This window comes from Fundulus heteroclitus, chromosome 19, assembly GCF_011125445.2.
Source record: "Fundulus heteroclitus isolate FHET01 chromosome 19, MU-UCD_Fhet_4.1, whole genome shotgun sequence".
Classification (NCBI taxonomy): Eukaryota; Metazoa; Chordata; class Actinopteri; order Cyprinodontiformes; family Fundulidae; genus Fundulus; species Fundulus heteroclitus.
In genome coordinates this window covers 20170701-20197440 of record NC_046379.1, presented here as the reverse complement: position 1 = coordinate 20197440, position 26740 = coordinate 20170701, and the positions used below count along the sequence as shown (strand labels likewise).

The window sequence follows — 26740 nt, the reverse complement described above, 5'->3', positions numbered from 1 at the left end:
AGACTCTTTGACCTTGGAATGGGGGGGGGGGGGGGTTCCCCTGAAGATTTGATAGTGAAATCCATCAAACACCTAAAATCTTTGAAGATTGTTCTAAAATTGAACGGCATGTATCAATTTTTATCTTTGTGCGCCTCAGACTTGTAGCTCATGACTCTTCTGTTCATTTTCATGCCTAAAGTTGTAAAATGCATCATATTGGCACAAAACATCCAAATAATCAAAATCAGGTGTTCTGGTCCCATTCAGGGCTGCAGTTTTATAAAATCCAGCAGCCGTAGGCATGCAGACTGTTTCTTCAAACATTTGTGAAGTGGCTCGCTCTCAGGTTCTGTGATGGGATGCAATCTGTGCAACGAGTCCGGTCATGAAATTTCATCTTTCAGTGGAAGTGATTGGCAGCAGAAGTCTCCATCTTTCTGCTGAGTCAAGGCAGATGACCGTTCACACTGAGACTGCTGGAGGTTTTTCTTTCCACTGTCGCTTCATGCTTGCTCAGTATGAGGGATTGCTGCAAAGCCATGGACAATGCAGACGACTCTCCCTGTAGCTCTACGCTTCTTCAGGAGTGAATGCTGCTTGTCGAGACTTGATGCTATCTGCTGGGTTTCCCAAGATAGGAAATTTTTTTTGACCAATCTGTATAATCTGATTGAATTTAACTTTGAAAAGTGCCTTGAGATGACATGTTTCATGAATTGGTGCCATATAAATTGATATAAAATTGAATTGAAAATTCGCTACAGGCCTCCAAACTCCATGTTTGCTCAAGAACATTGTGTGGAGAGCGTCATGGAGCGAGTTTCCATGGCTGAGGCGCTGCATCCAAGCCATCGACAGTGTGCAATGCAAAGCGTCGGATGTAGTGGTGTAAAGCACGCTGCCAATGAACTCTAGAGCAGTGGAGGTGCGCCCAATGGCCACTAGCGATGGGCAGCAGTGCTGTGCCGATCTCATAACACTGCAAAATTCCTATTTTTGTGCCTCTAGAGGAATTGCTTCATCCCTTGGACACCAAAAAATCAAGATTGTCTTAGAAATATTAAACTTTATTTCTTATGGCAAGGACTAAAGTCTACCATAAACTTCAGTACTTACCATACGTAACGAACAATGGGTCATTTTCATTCATTCTAACCCCTTAAAAGGCAGTTTACTGGTTAAAGTTTCTGGTTGATGCAAAACAAAACGTGGGTCAAGTTTTTCTAACCCCATCACATTTATGCAAACTTCAAATTATTGCAATTTGAAATTGCAACAATTCAGAATTAAAAAATAAAAGCATTTCACATGGGAGTGGAAGATGAGACACAGGTCACTCCATTTAGTTTGAAGAGTATGCTAAAGGCTTGAAGACAGAAAAAAAAACATCTCCAAAACTACACGACTTGGGCAAAATGTACGCGCTTTCCATTAGGCTACGCAGACAAATCAGTTTAAAACACAAAGATACAAACTTTAATATGTTTGCTTTAGCTGTTCATTTTTCATTCGCGCCATTGAAGGTGAAACCGTCCTTCATGCAGAGGAAGGACTCACTAGTTGATATAAAACAAGCCAGCAAGTAACTATGACCACTACCCTCATTCAAAAATAAACAAAGCCAGACTGCAACAGAATTGCCTCAGGTTGGGTCGGGTCTCAGACGTCCAAACGATCCTGTCCCCCCCCTGCTTGGTTCAAACTGCGCTGAGTGACGGCGCAGTGACCTCCTGCTCCTCTCACCGTGGCCGTAGCCGGGAGGAGCAACCAGCAGGGAGGAGGTGGGGGGTAGCAGAGGGAGCAATGCTGCTCTTTCCGGTGCCGGGGAGCTGGGCGGGTGAGGCTGAAACAACATGTGCCTGCTTTTAGCAGGTAGGACGCTAGCTGGCACCTGCAGGCGGGAGTCTGGCTGCTTTGTTAAGGGAGGGAGGTGAACCGGAGGTGGGAACACCGTGACCGAGGGGAGGGTGTACCTGCGGAGATAAAAGCGAGGAGATGAGCTGGCTGGGAGCTTCTCGTCTGATCCTTCAGGTGACAGACACCTCTTAGAGAGACCTCTGTTTGACTTCGTAATAGTTGAGCTCCTCTCAGTTAGAGCCACGGGCGAGTCCCCACTCAAGCATTTAGAATCCTCTCCTTTAACTCCAGCATCTTGTCCATCTTCCTTACTCCGGAAACGCAGCTCGTCGTCTGCATCTTGGCCTCCGCTTTCCTCCTCCTCCTCCTCCAAGTCCCGGCTCGCCTCCTTCCTCCTTGAGCTTCCTCTCCCTCACTCCCTCTTCGTAGGCCCTGTTCAGAGCGTCCAGGCTGCCAATGGCCAGCCATGGCTCGGATGATACCCTCTGTCTGGGAGCTGGACCGCCGCTCAGGCTCAACTGACTCAGCTCACATGATGAGCGTCTGCTGCTGCTTCCACGTTTGCCCGCTGGAAATAGATGAGAGCGTTTATGCAGAGAGACCCGAGTAAGACATCACAAAGTGCTGCTATGTCTGCTGTCCCAAAATTAGACTCTTTACACCTTTCTTCCAGCAACAATCAGACAGACCGCATGTTGTGTTAGGTGCTGTAATTGTCGTTTGCAAGCTGTAAAGCCACAGTTTCACCACACCCAGGCAACATTTCTACTTTGCACCCTGGAAACAATGCTGAAAACATGGCACCATTCTAGCGTTCACGACCTGAGATGGAACTAACTTCAAATACAGTCACAATCAGAAGACATATTATCAATGTCTGCAGATTGATAATATTAACAAACTTCTTATAAAGTGTAAAACTTAACGTAAGTAGTGTTTGTCTTTAATGGGTTGATATTATTTTTGCCACATTTCCAGCTTGTCTATTTTAGGTCTCTGAATTATATTGATGAGGTTCATGGCTGGTTAAACGTAACATGTGCCTATCCAGAGAGGACGAGCTGTGTTCGCAAGTAGTGAACATTTTTGTCTCATCCTTTGTTGTGACTGCTGGTATAAAAAAACTTTTATGTTGTTGGTAACATCATAGGCCTATAGATACAAAAAATAAGTGTACCAATGTTGAAAACTGTTAGTTGTTAGAAACCACTGTAATATAATGTATTTAACTGTCATAACTTTTAAAAGGAATTCTGGGTAATCTTCAGAGCGATTGCTTTAATTCATTAAAACATAAAACAAAGTTACATTTTTGACCCATTTTGTTGGGATGGGGGGCCTGAAAATATTTAATTCCTCAAAGGGGGGGAGGGGGTGCAACAGAAAACATGAGAATCACTGAGCTATACTGACTGGACTATCCCTAAAACCCTGGTTTATTCCAGATACCCGGCCGGCTCTCTTGAATGTTACCTATTAGGACGAGAGGATTGGTCAAATATTGTTCATTCAGATCCTCACTCACTCGTTCCTCTGAAGTTGAAGACGTTTCCTGCCTCGGGCGAGCTCGGCGAGCCCGTCTTAAGGACGATGTCAGACGGGGACATGCAGGACACGGGCGAAGAGTCCGGAGACGGAGGGACGTTCAGGTAGCGCCTGGTCACCGGGCCTCTGTTCACGCCAACCTCCGTAGCAATGATGATGATGTCACGACCTCTGGCCCGACAAGCATCTATTAACACCTGAAACGAAGGAGTCACATGAATTATGCTCCCACCTGGGTGCTCCTCCGGTACTACGGTCACATCGTTATGAGTCGTACTTCTTCCAGACATTCACAAGTGACAAGTGATGATTTTTTACGATAGTTTGTGACTGAGATTAGAACCTGGACTGTGGGCTGGTGCTGTGCATTGACGGCGTGGACCAAAGCCGAAGCTCCAGAGCCGTCCTCCATGCACGGGTCGGCTCCTGCAGCCACGAGGGTGGACGCCACCAGAGCTCCTGCTCTCTGCATGCAGGCGTACATAAGAGCAGTGCGGCCGTCCCGGTCCTGTGCGTTGGCATCTGCCTGATTGGTTCAAAACAGGAAGTTTACAAAGAAGGTGGAGGTCCAGAGGAGATTAGGTCGTTTAAAGATTTCTGAACCCCAAATGTTAGCGGAACAAAATGGCATTTGCTTCATCTTTCTTCAATCAAAACGGATCTGGATCTGCTTTGTTTTGTGTTGTGGCTCCTGAGGGAGGGTGCATAATCAAAGTGATCCACAATGGCAAAATGTACGCTAGCTCAACTGTAGGCGGGTGGAGTACTTAATTCAGAGGCTTGTTTATTTAATTTTTATACATTGTAGACATACCAAGGCTCTCACTGTTCCACTCACATGCAGTAAAAGCCAGATTCCACGTATTTGGACATATCTGTTTACATGAAAAGGGGAAGAATCCGTCCCCAGACTTTGACCTTATTCTGCAGCAAGAATTTCAGGAGTTTCACGCTCTCCATCCCGGCTGGCTCTCCCCTCAAGGCCTTGCAGGCAGCCAGGAGGGCCGTCTCTCCTCTGTGGTTGCTGCCGTTCACCTGAGCTCCACCTTCCACGAGGAGGCGGACCAGACGGAGCTTCCCGGACGAGGCTGCGCCGATGAGGGGGCTGGAGTCTTTCAGGGGGTCCCCCATTTCCTGGGGGGCCAAACAGCGTCAGAACGCACGTTGGGTCCTGTCCTCGCCAGACAATTACATACACTTGTCATCATATTACAATTGATGCTTTAGGGCTATTGTTGTTTTTTGATTTTGTGGCTATTGGTAGTGGTCTAAAAAATCTAAATTTGAAGAACAAGTTTGAATTTATGGTGGATTTTTAAAATCTACACAGGTTTTAAATTATATTTCATCAAGTAAATGTGTACAACTCTCCTCATATTTGGATAAATTAATTTGCTGAGAACACATTCGTGACGGTGACGTTCAAAGGAGAGAGATTGTTTTAATGCCATAAAGGCCTTCAGCCTTGTATTTTTTATTCTGTATCAGGGTCCTGCCTGTGATGGATCTTTGCATTTTTTGAATGTTTCCTCGTGAACTTTTTCAAGCTAAAAGCCACAATCCTCTCCACATTCACCTGTTGTCTATCTGCGTCTCACACCTGTAATGCTCCATGTTCTCCTCTGTTGGGTTTTCTTCTTGTTGCTCCCAAATGTCATAACTTCATATGTTCCTTCTTCTCTGTTTCCTATCAAACTCCTTTTCACCACCGTTCTTCTTGTCTCCCGCCTGCGTTTGGATCCCCCATTATTATCATTACTGTTATAGGTAAAACTTTATAACATGAAAGCACTGAACTGTCTGTCAAACACAGCATCATGCTGAGGCCCTGCTTTGCTGACAGGGTCTCTGAAGTCAATGAAGAAATGAAGAACGAGGACTGCCTCCAAATTCTTCAGCTTCACATCAAATCAACAATCAGGCGGTCGAATATCTGACACAAATATCTGCTCCAAACACACATCAGAACTGGCTCTGGAAACGGCGGGCTAAGATTAAGCTTCTGGAATGGCTCTTATCTCAGTGTATTGAAAAAATAAAAGCCAATCCCGTGTGAGGAAGGTAAACAAGTAGGCAAATATCCGGCCATCGTTATGCCAGAATCCAGCTGATGTAGAGAAAATCCATCAGACGTTCAACCTTTAGCACCAAACTATTGTTTTTTAAATCACTCCACGCTGTAACAAGAAGCGTTAAAATGAATCAGTAAAAGATCAAAACTAATAGATAGACGTTGATGTGATGAATGTGCGCAATCGTCTTCCTGACAATCTCTTTCAAGAAGTTGCACTCATGTCAGATTAAATTGGAAAGCCCATCTTTGGAGGCTGCTGGTATTGTGCTGTACATCTTTAAAGTTTCTAATATCAGTGTTGTTTATTTTTTAAGGTTTATAGTTTTTTCAATAATTATTGTTTGAATAAGTTTAACCAGCCAAAACTTGCTAAAATAAAATAAAATAACAGTAGAGGACAAAAGTGGAGAAAGACATCTAATGCCCATTATATTATATTATTTGCTAAAAAAAAAAAGAAAGAAAGAAAAACAAAGAGCACACATCACTTACCTTACAGGTCTTTTCCTTTTTCAAATAAGCCAGAAAGGGGTCATCTTTACAGCATAAATGAATGTTAATCCTTTAAAACATTTACCTTGGATCTTAGGTGGAGCATCTTCATGTTGCTGGGTTTCTATGAATCACAGAGCCAAGCGTGAGCTTCCCTCTGCAGCCCTCAGCTCTTCCACTCCGTCCCCTCCTTTCCGGCCGGCTCAGGAGAGGTTCGACTCAGGGCGAGCGTTCAAAGCCATAAACGGTTTGCAGCCCAAAATGTCACCTGTTGCAAACACAGCACTACAAAGAGCCAGAGGGCCTTTGATATGAGTCAGCTTTGAACGGCTCTCATCTGCCTTGTGACCACCATCTGTGTTCAAACACACGCAGGAAGAGACATAAAAAAAAACATGATGCACAAGCTCTCTCATAAGCTCTCAGCAGCTCGAAACTGTGTTTTACTGGTTTTTGTGTTTTGTTTTCTTGTTTTCATGCAACAAGTTTATTTATTTAATAATTTACAAGGTGAAAGTCATATCTTAAATAGATTCCCAACACAAAGAGTGAGGCATCGCTCGTGTTTATTTCTGTCACTTGTGATAAATGTGACTTAGAGGATGCAGAAGGATTCCTCAGAACCATAGGGGTGGATGTTGAGTAAACGCAATGTTGTGAAATCAGTATCTCAGATGTTCCAGGTATCAGCTCTTTAATTAAAAATCACAGCTGCTTTAAAAGCATCAACATCGGTGCATCTCTGACAGCCTGGGGGGTATATCCAGCAGATTTTTCAAATACCATCGGCTGAAAACTATTATCCAGGCAACATTGAAGAGCAAATATCTCAACATAGAACTACCATAAGTTAAAAAACAAAAAAAAGTAAACTGTCTTAAGTTGATTTAACAATCTTGCTTTAGTTGATTGAATGGAGGGTGGGTCACCAGGATATGGACGAGGTTGGGGGCTGGGGGCTTCCTGGGGTCTGGGTTGGTCTGGCTCCTCCCATGATCCTGTGCCGGTGGGGGGAGTTCTAACTGCACACTGCTAGGCTGCTTTCACGGTCTGGGCCTGCCTTGTGGGGATTCTGGTGGTCCATGATGGGTTCCTAACTGTGGTCTTGACCAAGTCGGTACAAATAGGTTACTAGGTTGGGGAAGTTCCCTGCCGCTCACCCTCGGTTGCTCTTGGGTTTTCACCCTTCTTGCCACTTCAATAGTTGTGCACTTCCAAGTGACAAATTCTCACAGACACTTCTGCGCACACACCAGGATCACACAAGTGTGGACCTTTTGTGTAAATACAATAAAACCGATGCCCTCCACAAAGATGGTTAGCCGAAAAAAGGCTGTTCACAAGGGTATGTGGGGGAGCATACTAGTGGTTTCAAGTAGACATTCAAGTAATCTTCTGTTGCACCCCACTTTGAAGAAGGAACCCCCCCCCCCCCCATTGTAACAAAATGGGTAAAAAATGTCATTTTTATCAGTTTCTGTTTTAATGCATTACAGCTGTCGCTCTGAAGATTACCCAGAATCCCTTTTAAAATTCATGACACATATATGGGTTCATTTATAACAGATAACAATAGTTTCTAACAGCCAGCATGTATCAGCATTGCCACACTTTTTTAACTACAATATTAACAACAACATAAATGGATTTTAGCAGGACCCGTACCTGGTTTCCATTTTTAACTAGCAATGAACCTCATACAACAAAAAAATAATAATAACAAGCTATTAATATTAAAGACAAACTTCCGTTTTGTACTTTTTTAGATGTTTAATAATAGTATTCATCATACTACTGACCGCAGGTACAGACCAGACAGCAGAATCTTGAACTTCTACCTACTCCTTTTGAGCACTACTAAAATGTCTTAACATCTGTAAATCTTATTTGTATTTTTGCTCAAAGAAATTGAAAAAAAAAAAAAAAGAAAAAAAAGAAATCTGCAGAACAGAGGCCTGCATCACTGCACTTTCTGGTCTTCCTAAAATAATATGGGGCCCGTTCTACAGTCACTGCTGGACCAGAACGAAACCTCACATGCTAACGTCTCTGTAGTGGTGATTTAATGACTTTTGAAGCCCAGTAATGGTTTTAGGCGGGCTAATTTATCATTATTATTATTATTATTATTATTATTATTATTATTATGTGAGTTTTACAAATTCTAATCAGGACTTTTATATCTATGCTTTTTCTATTTTTTTGTCTTCCTGCAGTCCCTCCTCCTACACACCAGCCTCATCTCTGTCAACGACACATTTCTGTACATTTCCTCTTTTTTCTCCCCATTCTTAGCCTTTTTTAGCTCATTATTTCTTTTTTGTCAGTTTAGCCGTAGACGTTGCCTCCTGTTTGTAGCTTATGCGGAGCTCTTTGTGTTCCCCCATACCCTCCTAATTGCTTGAAAAGGGTTCTTTGAAAACAAAGACTGACTGATTGATCTGGGCACTTCCACAGAGAAATTAAACCAGCTCAATTCTCCACTAATGCCTTCAAGCCCTCTTTGATCACTGTGCAGTTCAGTTGAGTCCAGTAGCGGATGTAAGGGATAAACATACTGTATTCATATAATGCTAATTAGCTTTCTGTTGTTTTGTTTCACCATTGCAGGGAAAAGGGGCAGCAATATGCTGGCTGACATTATACATTGTTAATTTACTGAATCACCTTCACAGCAGTACATATTATTACATATTTCTTAAATTAGTTGCATGTTTTTAGGTGGAATAAATATAATTATACTGTAGAGATGGCAAAAATTTGAGTTTTCAATAAGTTTTCAGCACAGAGCCATGCACTCCCCTGCCACTTTATTAGGTACACCAAGCGTGTGGAGGATTGGACCTCCTTTTGCCTTCAGCTTCAACAAGCTGTCAGAAACATTCCTCAGATTTAGGTCCCCGGCGTTGACACAATATTTGTCTGCATATCTGTCCGTTGCGCATCCCTGACATAAAGCTCCTGCTTCGCCACATCCCAGGGAAGCTTTCTCAGGTTGAGATCTAGTGCAGGGATGGGCAACTGGCGGCCCGTTTTATAATTTAACAATAATAAAAAAAAATAAATAAAATAAAAAACACTACTCGCTTTGCAACAGCGAGGAAGTCAAGAGCCACCATGGCCACTAGCAGTGGCATAAAGGGAAAACTTGACCGAGACAGTCACATATTTCAGACAAAATGGGAAGAAGTACGGACATGGGGATTTTTTTTTTTTGCGTTCCCTCGCAAAGGTTTGTTGTGGTCTCTTCTCATTCACACACAACAATAAACCACGCGAGTTTTGAAACTGCAAAGCTTTGTCTTAAGCGGAAGATCAAACGTGCATCTACACAGCACCGCGTTCACAGACCAGTGTGATGCATTCGCGAGGGTCAGAAAGCTGTGGTGCATTCAGGAGCATGGGACATTAGATTTTTCAGAATAAAAACTAACAGAAGTGCATAATCAAAAAATAACAGAAATACAATTATAGAGCATTCAGTATTGTAAGAAAGCCCACACTGTTTCTGGATAGACACATTATTATTTGAGTTAAGTTCTGTTCCGTTTTATGTCTCTTTCCTTGTAAATTTGAAATGGCCCATGCTCCTGAATGCATTGATATGGAGGAGTTTAAATTCCTTTTTTTGCAATTTTTTTTAAAGCAAACGGTTTGTCTTTTGCTTAAGGACATATTAAAATGCATTTATATGCAGAAAATAGTTATATGTTGGTGCAGTAAACATACAGATATAAATTCATCTAAAATTTGTTCTTATTGAGAATAATTTGTAGCGTCTTTCATATCCAATTATTTGAAGTGCGTGGTCATGTGGCCCTCCAATGGTCGTGCTGAAAAAAATGTGGCCCTCTTTATCATGGAAGTTGCCCATCCCTGATCTAGTGACTTTGAAAACAGCAACCTCATCATTTTCAAGAAACCAGTTTGACATTTTTTTAAAGCCCACATTATATACAGTAGAAACTGGTTTTCAAGAAACCAGTTTGAGAGGATTTGAGATCTGTCACATGAGGGCATTATCCTGCTGGAAGTGGCTTCTAGAAGATGTGTGCACTGGTCGTGAAGGGATGGGCATGGACAACAGCAATACTCAGGTTGGGTGTGGTGTTCGGATGAAGCTCAGTTGGTCTTAAGGGGCTCAAAGCGTGCCAACGGAACATCGCTCCTATCATTACACCACCACCAGACTAAGCTGTTCCCACACAGGTGGATGGGTTTCGTTTTCATTTTGTTCACGCCAGATTCTGGCTTTACTATCTGATTGCTGTAACTGTATTCAAGATTCTTCAGGTGTGGTGATATTCATGTAGTCTGTTTTCCATCAGTCAGCAACAGAGCTTTTTGGTCAACAAGACCGCCGCTCGCAGGATTTATTTCTCCCTTTTTTTGGACCATTTTATGTAAATCCGAGAGATGATGATCTGCCATGCATGGAAATCCTCGTAGATCAGCAGATTCTGAAAAGTCCACATCAGCCCATCCAACACCAGCAACCATTCAACATTTAGTCACTCAAATCCTATTTCTTTCACCTTCTGCTGCTTGTTGTCTAATACAGGAAGTCCTATTTACCAAGAGGCTGGCTAAATCTGATCAAGGGTGAACTGCACTTCCTTCAAATTACGATTTGTCCTGTAAGCGCACCCATGTGCATCTGCACTACTATAGCTACATTCCTCCAGACAAATGTTTCACTGTCACAGAAACCCAGTTCAACCGGTTTTTATCGCTCTAGCTCAGACCTCCTATTTGGCCTTTTTTTTGTTTTACCTTTTAAACAGATGTTTCACAGTCAAAAACACAGTAATAAAATGTGAAGTTGTCTGTAATATCAATGGTTTAAAGACTAAAGCTTCAAAGCTCTAAAAACAGTCTAGTCTTAGACATATATGGCAACCTACTTTACTACGTAATTGTTGAAACCTTCAGAACCTTACCTTCTGAAATTATCTTTTCAGAAGGTATTTAAAACTCAGTCTTTTTTTGTCAAAATAAGTACTTCCAATATTCAGAAGCTCTTTACTCACAATCAACCCAATGTTTACTCTTTCATGAAATGTGTATTAGGTTCCGGCTGCAGATATAAAAAAGTGTAACTTTTAGCAGTTGTTTTTTTTTTCTTAATTTTTACTTTCAGTGGTTTTCGATTTTTTTTTTGTTTGTTTGTTTGGAATACTGATGACCTATTAAAATACGCCCAACTTTTATAGGTGCATAAAATTTCCATAACAAGGACGTTTTTAAGAGGTACAGCACCCATGGAGCATCAATACACACCAAGTGCTGTATATTATATAATGTAATATATCCCAAATGAAGCTTTTTCTTGGGTCAAAACATACACTGTGGTTCTTTAAGACCCCAATTCTGCATGTAAAATGTTGCCTTTTTTATTGGTTTGATGCGATCAATATTCTAATCTTACAGTAAGTGCTGTGTTTTTGTTTTAGCTGGAGGAGGGGAAAATTATTAACAGACGTAAAGGCTTTAAAACTTCATCAGTCTGTGTTAATCTATATAATGTGTTTCCCTTAGTAAATTGTGTTAGATAGAATAGTAATACTTTTAATTTCTCACTATAGGGGAAATTTGGGCATGACAATGGCAAAAAAGACATAGACAAGATACACACTAGGTTAAGTAATATGAGTAAAAATCAAATGTAAAATTAAGTTCTAAAGCAAAAGAAAATGATCTTAGCAGAAAGGCAAAAAAGGTGCAATTATTATTTGCAGACCTTGCACATAATACGACATACAACACTTTAACATCACCCCACTGTTACTAGCCCATCATACATTACAATCACCTTAAAGTTATTGCCTACCTGCACACTATCATCTCAGAATATCTAGATGCACATTTCTGTAAATGAAGCTTCATTTTATCATTGCAGAATAAGTACCTTATTACCTCATTATCTGTTATCTGCAACTCATGAATCTTTTTTTTTATCTCTCTTGAATGCTACAATAAAAAAACACTGTAACACTTGTTCTTGTCTGTTTGCCTTCGTTATGTGAACTCTGAACCCGATTGGCCAAGAGAAATGTTGCCACTGTAACAGACGGTGACAATAAAGACTCTTTGAATATTAATGTGAAAATGCATACTGAAGTAAATGAACTTTTCAATAATATTCTAATTTATTGAATATGACTTGTCCAGGGCATCTTTCATGCTGGAGCCTCAGCCACCACTGGGTGGATGACCGCCTTTGTGACTGGCGGTGTCATTATATGTTACAACGGCTTGCCATACCCCTTCGCAAACACGAGTCTCCCCCTCAGTGGTCTCCCCCCATTACCTCATGCTAGGCAACATTAGCATAGCGAGACGGGAAACCAACAGAAAAAGTGGAAGCGCTTACGTCAGACCTACGCAATGGCTTGTGCGTGTCTCCGGACCAATGGGATCCGCCGCGAGTTCAGCCGTAATAGCGCGCCGCGGAGCAACAGCAGAAGCCCCACACTGCTCCGCGGAGGTCTTTCTTTGGACCCGTCTGGGCCAATGGTTGCCCCTCTACATCGCGTCGGACGGCTGTGGTTCGGAGTAATTGTGACCGGAACGAGGCGGACTGCGGCGCGATGTCGGCTCTGAGGGAGAAGCAGAGCTACGGACTGTCCAGCGGGGAGCTCAACCCCGGCGGCAACGTCTCCGTTTTCCACGTAAAACTCACTGACAGCGCGGCAAGAGCCATCGGTACCTTTCACAACGGCAAGGTGGGTCGTCGCGTTGTTCTTCCTCTCGGCGCGGTTGTTCGCGAGAACTTGTTAAAAAAAAGGAGCCTCTCGCTTTTTGTTGTTGTTGTGTTTTTTTATATACACAAACAAACAAAAACAAGGCGACCGCGGCGGGGGTCGGTGCTTTGGCCGAAGTTCAGCGCCGCCTTCCCCCCCCCCCCCCCCCCCAGCCGTTGTTACTAAGGAGCCCCGCTTTTTGTCGCCATGAAATGCGGATACATGTTGCATAATGCAGCGCGGAAACATGTAGGGAATGCTTGTAGCGAGCTGCTGGCCGAGTCCACACAGGCTCCTGGAAGCCTGATCGGTGTGGAGGAGAGAAGAAAGTGAGGAGGTGGGATGGGGGGGGGGTTGTTAGTAGGAGGGCATATTTGGACCGGAAAGGAGAAACTCTGCTATTGAATGAAGCCCCAACCATTCACGCCAGTTAATCGCCCAGTGAATCAGATGCGGCAGGAAGTCTAACCTACTGCGATGAGCACTTCCTCAATTCAGCAATTCCTTCTAACTAAGGTTGGAAACTCCACGGTGAGAAAATTACTGCCACGTCTTTAAACGTAAAAAAAAAAAAAAAAAAAAATCCCCATTGATCTCATCATCATCTAACCTGAAGTGGTGATGAGACAGAGAAAGAGAAGGAGGAGGAGGAGGGGAATCACCTCCAGCTATAGGCTTTAACAATGAGCGCATGCAGGGGAAAAGTAAGCAATCTCCAGGATGTGTGAGCAGGGCCAGACTCTGTGCTGGCAGCAACAGGTGGACTCCCCGTCTGCAAAGGTCAGCTGGATTTTATAGTTTTGCGTTTTCCCTTCAGGCTGACGTAGCCCTCTGAGAGATCAGGAGCTGTTTATTTCACCCCGAATGTGCCTCCGTGTGACATAGGGTCTAGATGTGTGACCTTTTCAAAAGAAATCAATTGAATAAATAAAACTCCGGTGTTAAATCTGAGTCAATGGCGATGCGCATTTGTTTTTTTTTTTGGTCATTGCAAAACAAAAGTTGGACAGATGCGCTGATTTTGGTTGCCGTGAGCTCTGGTTGGCCAGTGATTTTTTTATTTTATTTTTTTTTATTTTTTTTTTTTACGTGTCTACCAAAAAAAAAACAATTTCAGAGTGACTTGCAAAAGTGCTTGCGCTTAAACTCATGCGCAAGGTCATGATCCAGCCACGGACCACAGCTTTTACTGGGGTTTTCTGAGAGAGCAACACAAAGTGAAGGATAGGGTGAAAGTGGCTGCACAATATGTCGCGTGTGTCAAAATGTTCGTATCGCAAAGGGACTGCGTGGAGTGCAATGATGCCAGCGGGGAAACGTCTCGTGGCAGAAGAAATGTTTAAAGGGTGCAGGAAGCATCGAGGAGGAAGAGAGGGAAGAAGAAAGCTGGCAGTAACCTCCACTTTTATAGTCGTCATAGTATTTTGCAGTATTATCCGCATGGCAGGGTTTTCTAATATGGTGCAGCTCTAGACCAAGACCAAGGAACACAGGAAGTTAAAAAATAATGGAAAGGACGACGACTAGCAAGACGAGGGCATCCAGATAAACGGACCGACTGGACGAGAAGGTCTCCAGGCAGCTAAGAAGCCAATATTACCTCTGGGTTAATAACTCTGCCCAGATTCACAGCTCAGGTGAAGGTGTTAGTAGCTAGATGGGGACCCCACGGATTTGTGACCTATGGAGTGGCAGGGATAAGACAATCAGTGAAAGAGCCGTTTGCCACGTAGGGCACACAGCAAACGTGTGGGAGAAGCAGCTCTAAGTCAGACGCGCTCAAAGGGGAACTTTTCATGGCAAAGCGTGGCGTGCGGTGGAAAGCTAACCCTTCCCGTTAGCTTGAACGCGCGCTCCCCACGGTGGTGGCAGCATCATGCTGTGGGAATGTTCGTCTTCAGCGAGGACAGAGAAGCTGGTCAGAGTTGAAGGGAAGATGGATGGAGCTTAAAAGCAGGACGATCCTGGAAGAAAACCTGTAGGGTGGATGGTCACCTCCTCGCAGGACAATGACTGGCTCCATCCCAATATGTCTGGTTAATTATAGCTCCTAGCTCCTGTTCCTTGACCTTTCATGGGTGAAAATGAACTACAAAGTGTGCACTCTCTTCTCTCCGGACATTTTCATTGATTTCTTTGAGGGGGCTTTGCTGATATGTCATGTCCTGCAAAGGATTGTGGGAAGCCTTAAGGCTTCTTAGCGCCGGGTTCCAAGGAAAAAAACTAGCCGAGGGAGGGAGCATACTGGCTACTTTTCCTACCTCCTTCCTTACCGAGTGCACTATTCGGACAGCACTTATCATGGCGACCGCTGACACTCTTCCGCTTTGCGTCCTAACTCTATAAGGGTGTTTGGATGGAGCCTCTAAACCTACAGTGAGAGAGGCCGTCGAATGTTAAATCCAGTCAAAGTACTGCTGACGTCCAGGCGTTCTCCGTGCTGTCGGAATAAAGTTATATTTTGAAAAAAATAAATAAAACGAAAAGGCAAACGTTTTGGTCTGTAGGTGTGCAAAACGGGCAAAGAGATGCTCCAAAAGACTCGGAGCTGTAAGGGCAGCACAAAAAATACAGAAGACCCAGGGACGCTGAATAGAAATGCAGGCCGCACTTTTCAGACTTTTATTCACAAAACTTTAGAAAATGCCGTCGTATGATTATGGTTTCCTCCATTTCTTAACGAAGCAAATGTGTTCTGATCATGACTGCTTCTGAAGTTATAAATTACAATGTAACGTGCTGCAATAATGCAAGTAGTAGCAAGGCTCTTCACACAGTTTCTGTCTTTGTTTCTGCAGAGCTGGTCTTCCCATCCCACCATCACTTTCAGTGGAAATCAAGGGGTAAGACGGCCGGCTATTACCGCTCAACCAGCACCACAATCCATCCGTATTGTGTCCTAAACCTAATTTGAGATGTCTGATCAATGCTTAGTGTTGAGATGTTTGATCTGTATTGCAGAGGATCACCATCCCATGCTCAGAAAACGGAGATGAAGCGAGGATCTTCACCTTCGGAGTGGCCAACGTCGCCCGGAACAGTCCGCACGGGAGCTTTGACTGCGTCAAACAGCACAGCACGAGGTGAGCAGAGAAGAAACGCCGCACAAAATCACCTGGAGCTTTTTCCTTTTGCACAAGTGAGGAGCAGACTTCACTCATCATTTAGTGGCTCGTTTTTAATCTCCAATTGGCCTCGTGATACAGATTTTTAGCCAAAAAAGAATCCCTCAGCATTTCTCGACATGTAACTTAGACAGTGCAGCTTAATTGTCAAATAGCTTCTCTCATCTATGTAGCTTTTCTATTTGGTTTTGGAAAAACCTCGCCGATATTACAAATAGAACCTTTTATCGTCTTCTTTCCTTAAGCAAAGAGTTTCTGCAAGAGTTGTTAGTTGGTTGCTGGTCGTATAGCTGCAGCACTTACTCAGATTTCTATATGAAGCATATATATATATATATATATATATATATATATATATATATATATATATATATATATATATATATATATATATATATATATATATATTAATTAGGTTTTCAGTTTGCCAAAAGCTTCTCTTAATAGGTAAAAAAACAATTATCTTGTGTGCAGGTATAACATTGTTGGAAAAAAGTCACATTGTTGAAATCGAACCACAGGATCCCAGATGTCACAGGGAAGCAGAGATGAAAATTTTAGTAACGTTGAAGAAAAACAAAGTTCTCAACATCTCCCGTTGAGTCCTCTGACTGTTTCAGAACCGAGATCTTTTAGAGCTGTTCTAATAAAAAAAACAAAAAAACAAAAGGAACCAATTAGACTCAGGCGGTGAAAGGGTCTGGCTGATGCAAGCAGGCGTCAGCTTTTTTTTTTTTGTCAGGACCAGGAATCACAGGATGCCGCAGGCTCTGCCAGCTCTGACTGTCCTCCCTCTCGCTCGCAGTGCCGCCGAGGAGCTCACATGTCTCGGGGTGATTCAGAAGAAGATGACAGTCAACGCTACCGATGACTCGTACGATAAGGCCCGCCAGAGCATGGCCCAGGCCGAGGAGGAGACGCGCAGCCGAGGGGCCATCGTCATCAAAAACGGAGCGCGCTACCAGGGTAAGACGAGCAGAAGTGTCTGCAGCGTGCCTGACTCCAGCCAGAGGAAGACGGCCACAGGGCTTCTGACGTCCAGAAAACTTATTGCATATTGCTTTGCCTTGGAAACATGTGTGGTAAACAGATGTTGTAACAGCTGCCTTGTTTTTCTTTTTCTTTTTCCTGCACTTTTTTTTGTGTTAATTTTTGTGTTTTACATCAGTTCAGCCACAGATTAGCGAAACAAATCCAGAACAATCCGTTTGCACTGTGCATCACAGAACCATCGTTTTAGCTTTTCCTTGTGCCACCGCTAGTTTTTGCACATCCAACCACCAAAACCACTTCCTCCTAAGCTGATGCTTTAGTCGCTGTCATCATCTCTTGATGAACCTACAAACACAGACACACTTAATGCAGCCTAAGACGTTAACTTATGATGACTCTGTCAGTTTAGCGGAAGAAGAAGAATCAACATTGCTTACAGCAGACTTGTGCAACTGTGTGGTTATTTCTTAAATTAGATTGCTGCATCTGCTCACTGAGCTGCGTGTGTGTGTCTTTGTAACCTGACTGTGGCTTTCTGGTGGGGTGAATTGAGGTCTTCTTCTTTTTTTTTTTTTTATTCACAATTCTGCAAGTGGAGAAAGTTAAGAGAGAAAGTCTCCGTCCTCGCATGTCTGATCTTGCCTAGAGTCTTCTAACAAGCTTGTCGTTAATGCATATTTAGTCCAGACTCAAAGGATTGGGTAACGTAAAAACAAAGCAAAAAAGAAAATAGCATAAAGTTGCCCTATAAAACCTAAATAATTAAAACCTTACTTTGAAAGGGTCTTTTTATAGATTATCACAGAGGCTGCCTAAACTGAAGTTTAGATCAACTCTCCCTAATAGCCCAAATCTTTCAGAACGTTGCAGTAAAGAAGCTTTTATGTGCCATAGATTACTTTAAAATGCCAAATGATGCTAATCTGGTTTTCATAGAAGCCACGTGACTGAGTCAGCTCTCCTCTGAGTCTCTGACTACTTGTTGTGCCGTGGTGCGGTCTTATTAACCCTGGGTTTAAGCCATTCAGCGTCTCCCCAGCTGTGTATGGTACAGCTGGGGATCCATTTTCTTCATCATTAAGAAGTTTTCAGCGGCAAAAGCAAACTTCAAATCATCTTCAGGTGTTTTTAAGCACGGGGTTCCACAGAGCTCTGCTCTTGACCCCCATTTTATTTCAAATGCTTCGCTTGGATCATATTTTCATGTGTGACACGGACATCAAATTGTATCATGATGTTTTAACGCAAAAACAACAAATAGCTTGAGATGAAAATAAAGTTCGGATTGCAAGGACAAAGTTGTGATCCGGATAGCTTGATCCCTGAGACTGTTGAAAAGCTGGACGTTCTGCACACATTTAAGCCATAATGTAAATTTAGGACCGGTAATCTATATATTCTGACCCACACATTAACATCTGTGTTCGATTATTGTTGTTTTTTTTGTTGTCTTTTAATGAATACTGGCAAACTAAGTGGATATATTGTTCCCTAAGCTTCTCACAAACCTTTTTTTTTTTTTTTGGTCCTTTCTCCTTGATGGAACTCGTACACCTTTTCAGCTCTGTAAAGAAACTATGGACATGAGCTCAGGGCTTTGTGAAAACATTGACTTGGTTGTCTAGCTGAGCGGTAAAGCGTTTAGGGCGGTTGTTCATTTAGAAAACCCGTTTGTGACGAAACTCCACACTTCCTGGCTGCGCTGAGACGTTGCTGCGGTGTTTCGTCACGATGCCACAGCAAAAACGCCCGCCGGCGCATAAACCTGCCCAGCAGCTGGGATGGCGCTCACAGGTTTATCTAGCTTCCTTCCCTGCAAATGTAACCGTGGGGATTATGGCCAAGCACTTCCCTTTTCTTCTCATCACACCAGGGGACGTGTCTCTACAAAATTAGGGTTGTATCCCTTTGTGAATTTGCAAACCGTAATCCGACTTTTCATGTGGCTGGTAGAGAAACTGAATGGACTTCGTGTCTGAACAGGACTTACTCTCGCGTGGATGATATTTTTAAAACAGGATCTCTGCAGACCTTTTAATTGTCACCGATCATTATTGTGACTTTTATTCTCAAAATGTGCTGTTAATAAGATTTCCATATTAATTGCTTCCTGTTTGTTTTTAATGTTCTCTCTCAGGCAAGAAGGTGACCGTGCGAGCTCCTGCTCCTGCGCTGGCCAGGCTGACCAAGCCCAAACACTCGCCTCACTCCCTCCTCAACTTGAGCCGGGGGGTCGGCGTGCCGAGGCCGAAGAAGGGCCCCTGCCCGGTGGGGAGGAAGAGCGTGGGCGACGTCCGGGATCGAGCCCTCAGGGAGAGGGTGATGCACCTGCTGGCTCTGAGGCCGTACAAGAGGCCCGAGCTGATCCTGCGGCTGCAGAGAGACGGGCTCACCGAGGGAGACAAAGACGCGCTGGACTCGGTTATGACGGAGGTGAGGAAGGTTTACCGTAAAGCAGTCAAACACAGCAGCTGCGTGGGAGGGGAAGCTGTGAATGGGCTGACAGGTGGTGCCGGCTTGTTTGCAGGTGGGGCAGCTCAGTAACAGAGACAGCACGTTTGTTCTGAAGGACGCGTTCTATAAGGAGCTGCAGAGGGACTGGCCAGGCTACACCTCAGGGGACCAGCAGCTGCTGAAACGCATCCTCGTCAGGTAATCCAGATGAATCCTGGGAGCTCCTTCGTCCGGCTCCCATCGCCGTTTTAATTCTACAGCAGCGGCTTGCTGTTTTTATTCAGTCGTCTTCCTGTTAGCAGCTGCATGGGTAGAAAATCTGCTCTTAAATAGAAAATAAGTCTTCTCTCTCATGGTTGGAGAAACCATGTTTAAAATGTACACTGTGGTAAACATTTTTTTTAAAGGTGCATTTATCGTATTCTTGGTTCCTTATTTTTGCGTTTTGCTATTTAACCAGTGAAAACCCGCAGCAACTTTCATAGCAGAGTTTTATTTCCGCCTTAATGATGGTTAATGTTCAACGCCGTCCCTGCAGGAGGCTCTCTCTACCACAGCAGAACCTCCTCGCCGTCCCAGAGGCCCAGGTCAGCCCACTTCGGGAGACCCCCAACTCTTCACCAGCACACCGCCCGAAACACCCCCTCCTGGATGAATACGCCGAGCCCGCGTCCAGCAAGAGGCCCAGAATATCCCACCTAACGAGCAAATCGACGAGTCAGGATTCAAGGCTGAGGTCGTCCAAACAGGAGGCTGGGAGAGACGCAGCGGAGGACGGGCGAGAGAACTCTCTAGACCCGAAAAGACTCTTTGACTCGCTGTCAGCAGTTTGTCAACAGGAAACAGAAGTGGCTAAAAGGCTGAAGCCGACGGATTCTCCTCAAGAGGAACCTAAAGACCCAGACGGTCGAGGCAAACCCGACTCTGAGCTCCCCCCTCCGCCGCTGATGGCGCCCGATCAGAGGAGACACACGGTCAAAAAGAAGAAGAGCAAACACAAAGATCAGGTGAGGAAACATGGGCCTGGTTTATCTGTTGTTGTTTTTATGTGATTTCTATTTAAAGTGATGTGTTGATATTTTTGGATGTTTTTTCTTTTTTTAAGGAGAAAGATGGACGGAGAGACAAAAAGGAAAGAAAAATAGAGAAAGATCGCGATTCAGATTATTTAAATGACGAAGTTCCTTTGGAAGGCAAAGGTGAGAGATGACAGACATACAGAAACTGTACATTTTGCCGTGCGTTCCCGCTTACTTACATCATTTCTTTCTCACAGAGACGAGTAAACTTTTGTTTGACTGCAACGTACCTCAAGTGGACACTGACCCTGAAGACTATTTACTGTAAGTCCTGTTTGTTTGGCCTAGTTACATTCTTGTTTAAGTAATAGTTAGGAGACGGTTCCTGTTCCCCTGCAATCTCCAGCAGTAAACATGGGGGCGTGTCATTCCATGTCCTCCAAGCAGTGGCTTAGATATGTAGTCAGTCTTTGCGGTTCCACCTTGGAACCAGAATATTTACTGGGAGTTTATGCTTAATAATAACCTAAACATTCAATATCTTTGATGAAATTAACAATACAGTAAATTTTTTGTACAAAAGGAATCTGTAAGTCTTTGTAGATCCTAAAACCTATAAAGGATCTCGCACGTTTGCCTTCTTAACAGAAAGGCACGTGGTTTCCTAAGATTTTGGATTAATTGTTAAACATTTTAGTGTTGCAGCATTTTTTTGTAAAGCTTTGCTCAGCAAGGCATTCTATATTTAGTCAGGCTTAATGAAAGCTGTTTATCATGAAAAAAGCATAAAACTATGATCCTACCAAAACATGGCCGTTCATCTAAACTAAACCAAGAGGCCACTTTGGAGGAGCTGCAGAGATCCACAGTGGGCATGATTGAAGTTTGCCGGAGCCACATGCTGTGGATCGTCTACATTAAGATGTTAGACATCATTAACCTGCTCTTACCAGTATTCCCCCCCCACCCTGTGCAGGAAGTACACACTGATTTCCAGTCCAAACCAGAGACAGAGTTACAAGCAGGACTTCAACAAGGAGTACAGCGAGTACAGAGATTTGCACGCTCGCATCGACAGCGTCACGCAGCAGTTCATGGAGCTGGACACTCAACTCAAGCAACTTCACCACGAGTCGCGGAAATACAAGGTAAACGATAAGAAATGCAGCCGCGCCTCAGCAAGCAGAGCTTTGAAACAGAAATCTTGCATTATTACACATTTTAAAGGATTTGGGGATTTATTTATTTGTTCTTCTCGCAGACAGTTCGGAATAAAATCCTACAGGAGTACCGCAAAATTAAAAAGGTAACTCTCCACTTTTCAGGCCGCTTCTGAACAAATGTCTCCTCTGCTTCGCCTGTTGGTAATCTATTTTATTTGTTTGTTTGTGTCTTAAGTCCAATCCCAACTACAACCAGGACAAAGTTCGCTGTGAATATCTGCACAACAAGCTGGCCCACATCAAGAAGCTCATATCAGACTTTGACCAGCAGCAGCTCGCCGTGGATCACGCCTGTCCCAAATGAAGAGCCTGGCTGGGGAGGATGCAATGAGTACAGGAGGACAACAAACCGGGGTTAATGCTGAGCTCAGCGCCGTCTACCTGCAGCCTTTATGGCTTCACGGAGCCTCGATAATACCTGCTGTAAAAAAAAAAAAAACAAAACAGCAATTTTCAGTGTAAGAAAAGTGGATTATTTTCTTAGAAAGTTAGAAATCTTCTATGAAATGCTCCTACACCGGGCTTGAGGAGATCTGCATCAACGAGGATACTCAACGGTTCTGTTTACGCGGTTAAAGCTGGAAACGAGTGCGGAGACGAGCTGCTAAGTTGTGAAGTATCGGTCGTATGCTCTGGTTGCCAGGTTAGCATTCAAGTTTTCCCCCGAGAAAACTGCATGCTGTACATATCCACAAAGACTGCATGATTGTCAGGTGACGGGTGTTTTGATTTTTCTTCTTCGTGATGGCAGCTAAAACGCAGGCCTGACCGTCAGTATTATTTAAGCTTGTCTCTTCGTCAGTTCGGATTGAATTAATTAAAAAATCCAGTTCTACCCAGGGTCCATTGTTTATCACCGGGCTTATCCTTCTGGAGGTTCATTCATGGTGTTCACTGAAAGTGTAAATTACAGCTGGTGAAAACGGTCTAATGTACAGAGCCATTCATACTGTAAGCTGAGATGATTTGAAAAACAAACAAAACAAAAAAAAAAACACTGAAATGTGATAAAATGCATGATGTTTGTGTTACGGACTGCATGTTGGAAAAAAAAACTGAAGATATTGTCAAAGTTTCTAATAAATAATTTTGTACTGATTTACGTTCTCGTTTTTCTCCTTTTCTTGTATTGTAATGGTGTGAATAATGGAAAAATGGGACTGGTGATTGCATTGTCCATCTTTTTCTGCTTTATTTAGGAGATATATAATGTGAAGTTTAGATAAACATCATGGAGACAATTTGGGGCTTTTATTGATTTATGTGACCAGTTTGTTGGGACAGAATCACTGATTATTCAAGATGCAGTTAAGAAAATCCACAAATTGTGGATTCAATTCTAGTTTTTCATCAGTTATACCCACAGGCTCAAATATATACATACACCGTCCTAATATTTGGATAAATTATTCCTTTTCTTTAGCTATGGTATAATTCTGGGTGCATATTTGAAAACAATCTGAAAAAGTAGAGCTCACTTCAATAGTTTAGTTTCCTAGGACAGACCTGACTTTTAAACATGGTTTACAAATTTTAAATTAAAAGTCGAGGCCATTCCAAAAGCTGTTCGCAGGCATTTTTCTTTCCAAGGCCAGGAATCCTAACATCAGCTTTCCTAAAGCAGTTTGGGAGTGTGTTTTGGTTTTTGATACCTGTTCTGACAAAAAAAAACCCATCTGGATCGAACCTTCAAACTGCTAACTAGATTGGAGATAAAGTTGAAGAGCTTTGAGGTAGTTCATCATTATTCCATCCACTGAGTGAATTGCACGATTAGTGGGACAATACGCCTTCAGCATGACCCTGCCACGAGCAGCCATTAGGCTTATAAGCCTCTCTTTCTATATATTTCAGCTTGTATTCATAGCTTTTGTGTAAATCCTGTGTTGGTTAGAGACAGTGGCGGATCTAGAAAATTTTACATGGGGGGGCAAAGGGGTGGCAAGAGGTCTTGGCAGGGTGGCAGAAGTAGACGGTACATGGGAATCCTTATATGTGAGCTGCTTTAACCAAATAAACACAAAACACTTTTAAACTACAGTAGTTGTTGTTTAATCATGCCCTTACACACTACAAAGTTTTTCTTTTAAATTCACAACAGAATAAGCAAAGTGCAGTGATCAAACAAAAAAAACCTGCATCTTTTGAAAAGTAAAAGTCTAACAATCAAAATCCCTTTAATTTATTTGTTATAATAATTGTGTCCAAGATGCAGTGGACTACAAGTATGAAACAGCGGACAATACTCTACCTAAAAACTTATGCCCTGAAACCACAAATGACCCATGGTCAGCCATTTCTTTAAGAAAGCTTAAGGCGACGGTTGTTGTGCTTAGCAGCAAAACGTTTTACAAACTTATCTAAATCTAGTGCTTTTGCACGCTGTTTCTCAATACTGAGAACAGCCAGATTTCTCAAACGGTCATCTGCCATGGTTGAGCGCAGGTGAGTTTTTACAAGCTTTAAAGTGGAAAAGCTTCGCTCACACCCAGCAGTACTAACTGGCAAAACAATAGCAATCTTGCACAGGCGAAAAAGTTCAAAGAAAACCTCTTTAAAAGGCACCAAGAATGTCACAAACTCCGTCAGACTGGACGGGTTTACTTTGCCGTTTGCTCTGCTTCTTTCAAGAAGTCTTTTTGCCTGGTGTATCTCAGTTTTTAAGTCTTGCCAGTCAGAGCCGTATTCCTCAGCCACTAACAAAACTAATTCTTCCTTTAAAAAGTCATTGTTGGATGGGTTTAAAGCTTGTATACCCCTCATAATTTTACTGCTAGAGTTAGAAAAGCGCCTGTCCACTTCACTGATCATTGAGTCTATGATGGGAATGAATATACCTATTCTAAAGGCATCTTTGCTGTCAATGTGTGTTTGCTGTCCAAGTGTAGATGTTACAAGAGTATCATGTAGTATCCTAGATGTGTGTTTGGTTCTTTTGGATTTGACAATAGTAGAAATGTTACAACCATTGCATGTGTCAATTGCTGTACTCCACAGGTCATTAAAGCTCTCCTCTTTACGATAATCTTCCAATGTCTGTCTGAGGGTTTCAGTAAGGTCAGCTGCTTTGGTAAGGTCCACATTAGTTGACTGGAGCATCTCAGATAAAATCTTAGTTTCACCTAGAACTTTTCTGAAGACTGCAAGGAGCCCTATGAAATTAAAATCCATTTGAGAACGAAGTCCTCTTGCGTCTACAGCTCTCTGTGGATTAGCCTCATCTAAAATTTCATCCAGCACTCTTATTACTGCAGGCAGCCTGTCCATAAGGTTTCTACATGCAGCATAGCGTGTATATATATATATATATATATATATATATATATATATATATATATATATATATATATACATATATATATATATATATATATATATATATATATATATATACATACATACATATATATATATATATATATATATATATATATAGGTATTGTAGTATAGCCTATATAACAAATATAAATGAGAAAGATTTATCACATTCACACACCAGTTATGTTTAGACTACTTAATTCTATTGTATTTGTTATTTCCCCAGTTATAACCTGGTTTCATTGCTGCGATATCTGAGAGGAATTGGATTTATAGGACTGCTCAGCTAATCAAATCAACACTGTAGCCTGCGTGTTGTAACGTAACGGCGGCATAACGGTTACCATCAGTAAATCAGTTAACGTTATGGATACAAAAAATATTTTGTATTTTTTTATTAAGCTGTTTTTTTCTTAACATTAATCAAAGGGAAGAGTGCTCTTACAAATCCCGAGGGAAGGATTTGACCGACACACTCGCTGTTTTTGCTAATCGTCTTTAGCAGATATTGACTACAAATGTAACTTTTAAGTGAAACGTGTGTTTAAACTACACCTGGTACAAGTCACTTCACCTTCAGATGCCCTGGGACAGCTCAGTCTCTCCAGTTGGTTTGCACACTACAGAGCCACCGCGACGCTGCAGACTGTGTGTGTGTGTCAGACAGACTGAGCGCGAACTGCGCTCTGCACGTTTGAATCAGGGGCGTAGCTAAGTATTTGAGGGACGGTGGCAAATAATACATTAAAAATAAAAAACTAAATTGCAACCTTTTGGTAAATGTATTGTTTTGAGAAGCCTGTGAACATAGTGGCAGGTTGTTTTTACAGGTACAGCTTTTGGATCAACAAAGTTAGGGGGGCAGCTGGGGGGGGCAAGGCTCTATATTGGGGGGTCAGCTGCCCCCCCTTGCCCCCCTGTAGATCCGCCCATGGTTAGAGACAAAATCGCAAAATTAAATATGTTTACCCACTACTTGTTTTAAAATGAAAACATCAAAGTTGAATGTTGTATAATCACTGCACTCTGATTGTGAATTACCTTTATAGGTAACCATGTTGCCAAAGCAACCTAAAACTGTTTACGTGTATTTATTACATTTTGCAGCGCTGAACAAATTGGGTTTCTTACTGACGCTTAAATATTTAAATCATGACACATTCTAATATCAGAGATAACCCAATCCTTTCATGTATTAAGGAAAAGCAGTTGTATCCAAAACGGCTAGGCAACAAAAGCATAAACTAGTTTTCAGAGCACTGTTAGTATTGGTAATTCCCTAGATGTGAACAATAAGCTTGTTTGCCAGTAAACTTGCTCACTGCAGTAAACATTATGCTAAAAAGTAAAGCGATATGGGGCAAAATTATAAATTAAGTATTTATCAGTACAAAAACACAATGTTACAACAAAATCATTTTGTCAGCTGGGGTCCGTTCTTCGTACGTCGCTAACTCAGTTAGCAGGATTTCATTGTTGACGATTTGGCATGATCTTGGATCGTTTGATTCTTCGAAAGACTTCCTGCACTTGTTGTCATAGCAACATGTGCGCCAGCTTGAACCTGCTCCAGAGCAGGCTTATTTCATGTAAACAAGATTAGATCACGGCTGTATAAGCAGAGGAGATAGGGAAGTCTGCCGTAGCCATGTCCATTTTTACGACTGCAACCTGTTGCGGAAGGTGCAAGAATAATTTGCAGAGTTTTTCGAATTAATCGCGTATTGCGCAATAGACAGGATCCTTTAGAGCAGCGCGACAGTGTAGAGATTTTTCTTGGTGGCTGTTATAAACAGACAAACACATCATTTAACAGTGGCTTTTAAAGAGGAAAAAGTGGTGTTGGAGCCATAAATCTAAAATTTTAAGTTATTTGTATGGTGGTTTGCTTTTTATTTTTATCCTATTCAGTAAG

General features: G+C 42.5%; 2 protein-coding genes across 2 annotated transcripts; one reads left to right on the top strand and one right to left on the bottom strand.

Annotated features, from left to right (window-relative positions):
* Positions 1-1040: 1040 nt before the first annotated feature.
* Positions 1041-12432, bottom strand: LOC105939032 (ankyrin repeat domain-containing protein 34B). The gene is made up of 6 exons (XM_021307825.2): positions 12324-12432; positions 6036-6305; positions 4303-4518; positions 3728-3910; positions 3365-3581; positions 1041-2407 (listed from the first exon to the last, which is right to left on the bottom strand). The coding sequence occupies exons 2-6, from the start codon at positions 6060-6062 to the stop codon at positions 2148-2150; spliced, it is 903 nt and encodes a 300-aa protein (XP_021163500.2). The 5' UTR covers positions 6063-6305; positions 12324-12432; the 3' UTR covers positions 1041-2147.
* On the top strand, positions 12414-22606 carry LOC105939056 (RNA polymerase II elongation factor ELL). The gene is made up of 12 exons (XM_012881062.3): positions 12414-12675; positions 15492-15536; positions 15655-15776; positions 16624-16784; positions 18949-19244; positions 19339-19463; positions 19804-20272; positions 20371-20464; positions 20542-20608; positions 21261-21432; positions 21546-21590; positions 21683-22606. Exons 1-12 carry the CDS (start codon positions 12541-12543, stop codon positions 21809-21811), a joined length of 1860 nt encoding a protein of 619 aa, XP_012736516.2. The 5' UTR covers positions 12414-12540; the 3' UTR covers positions 21812-22606.
* The last annotated feature ends 4134 nt before the right edge of the window (positions 22607-26740 follow it).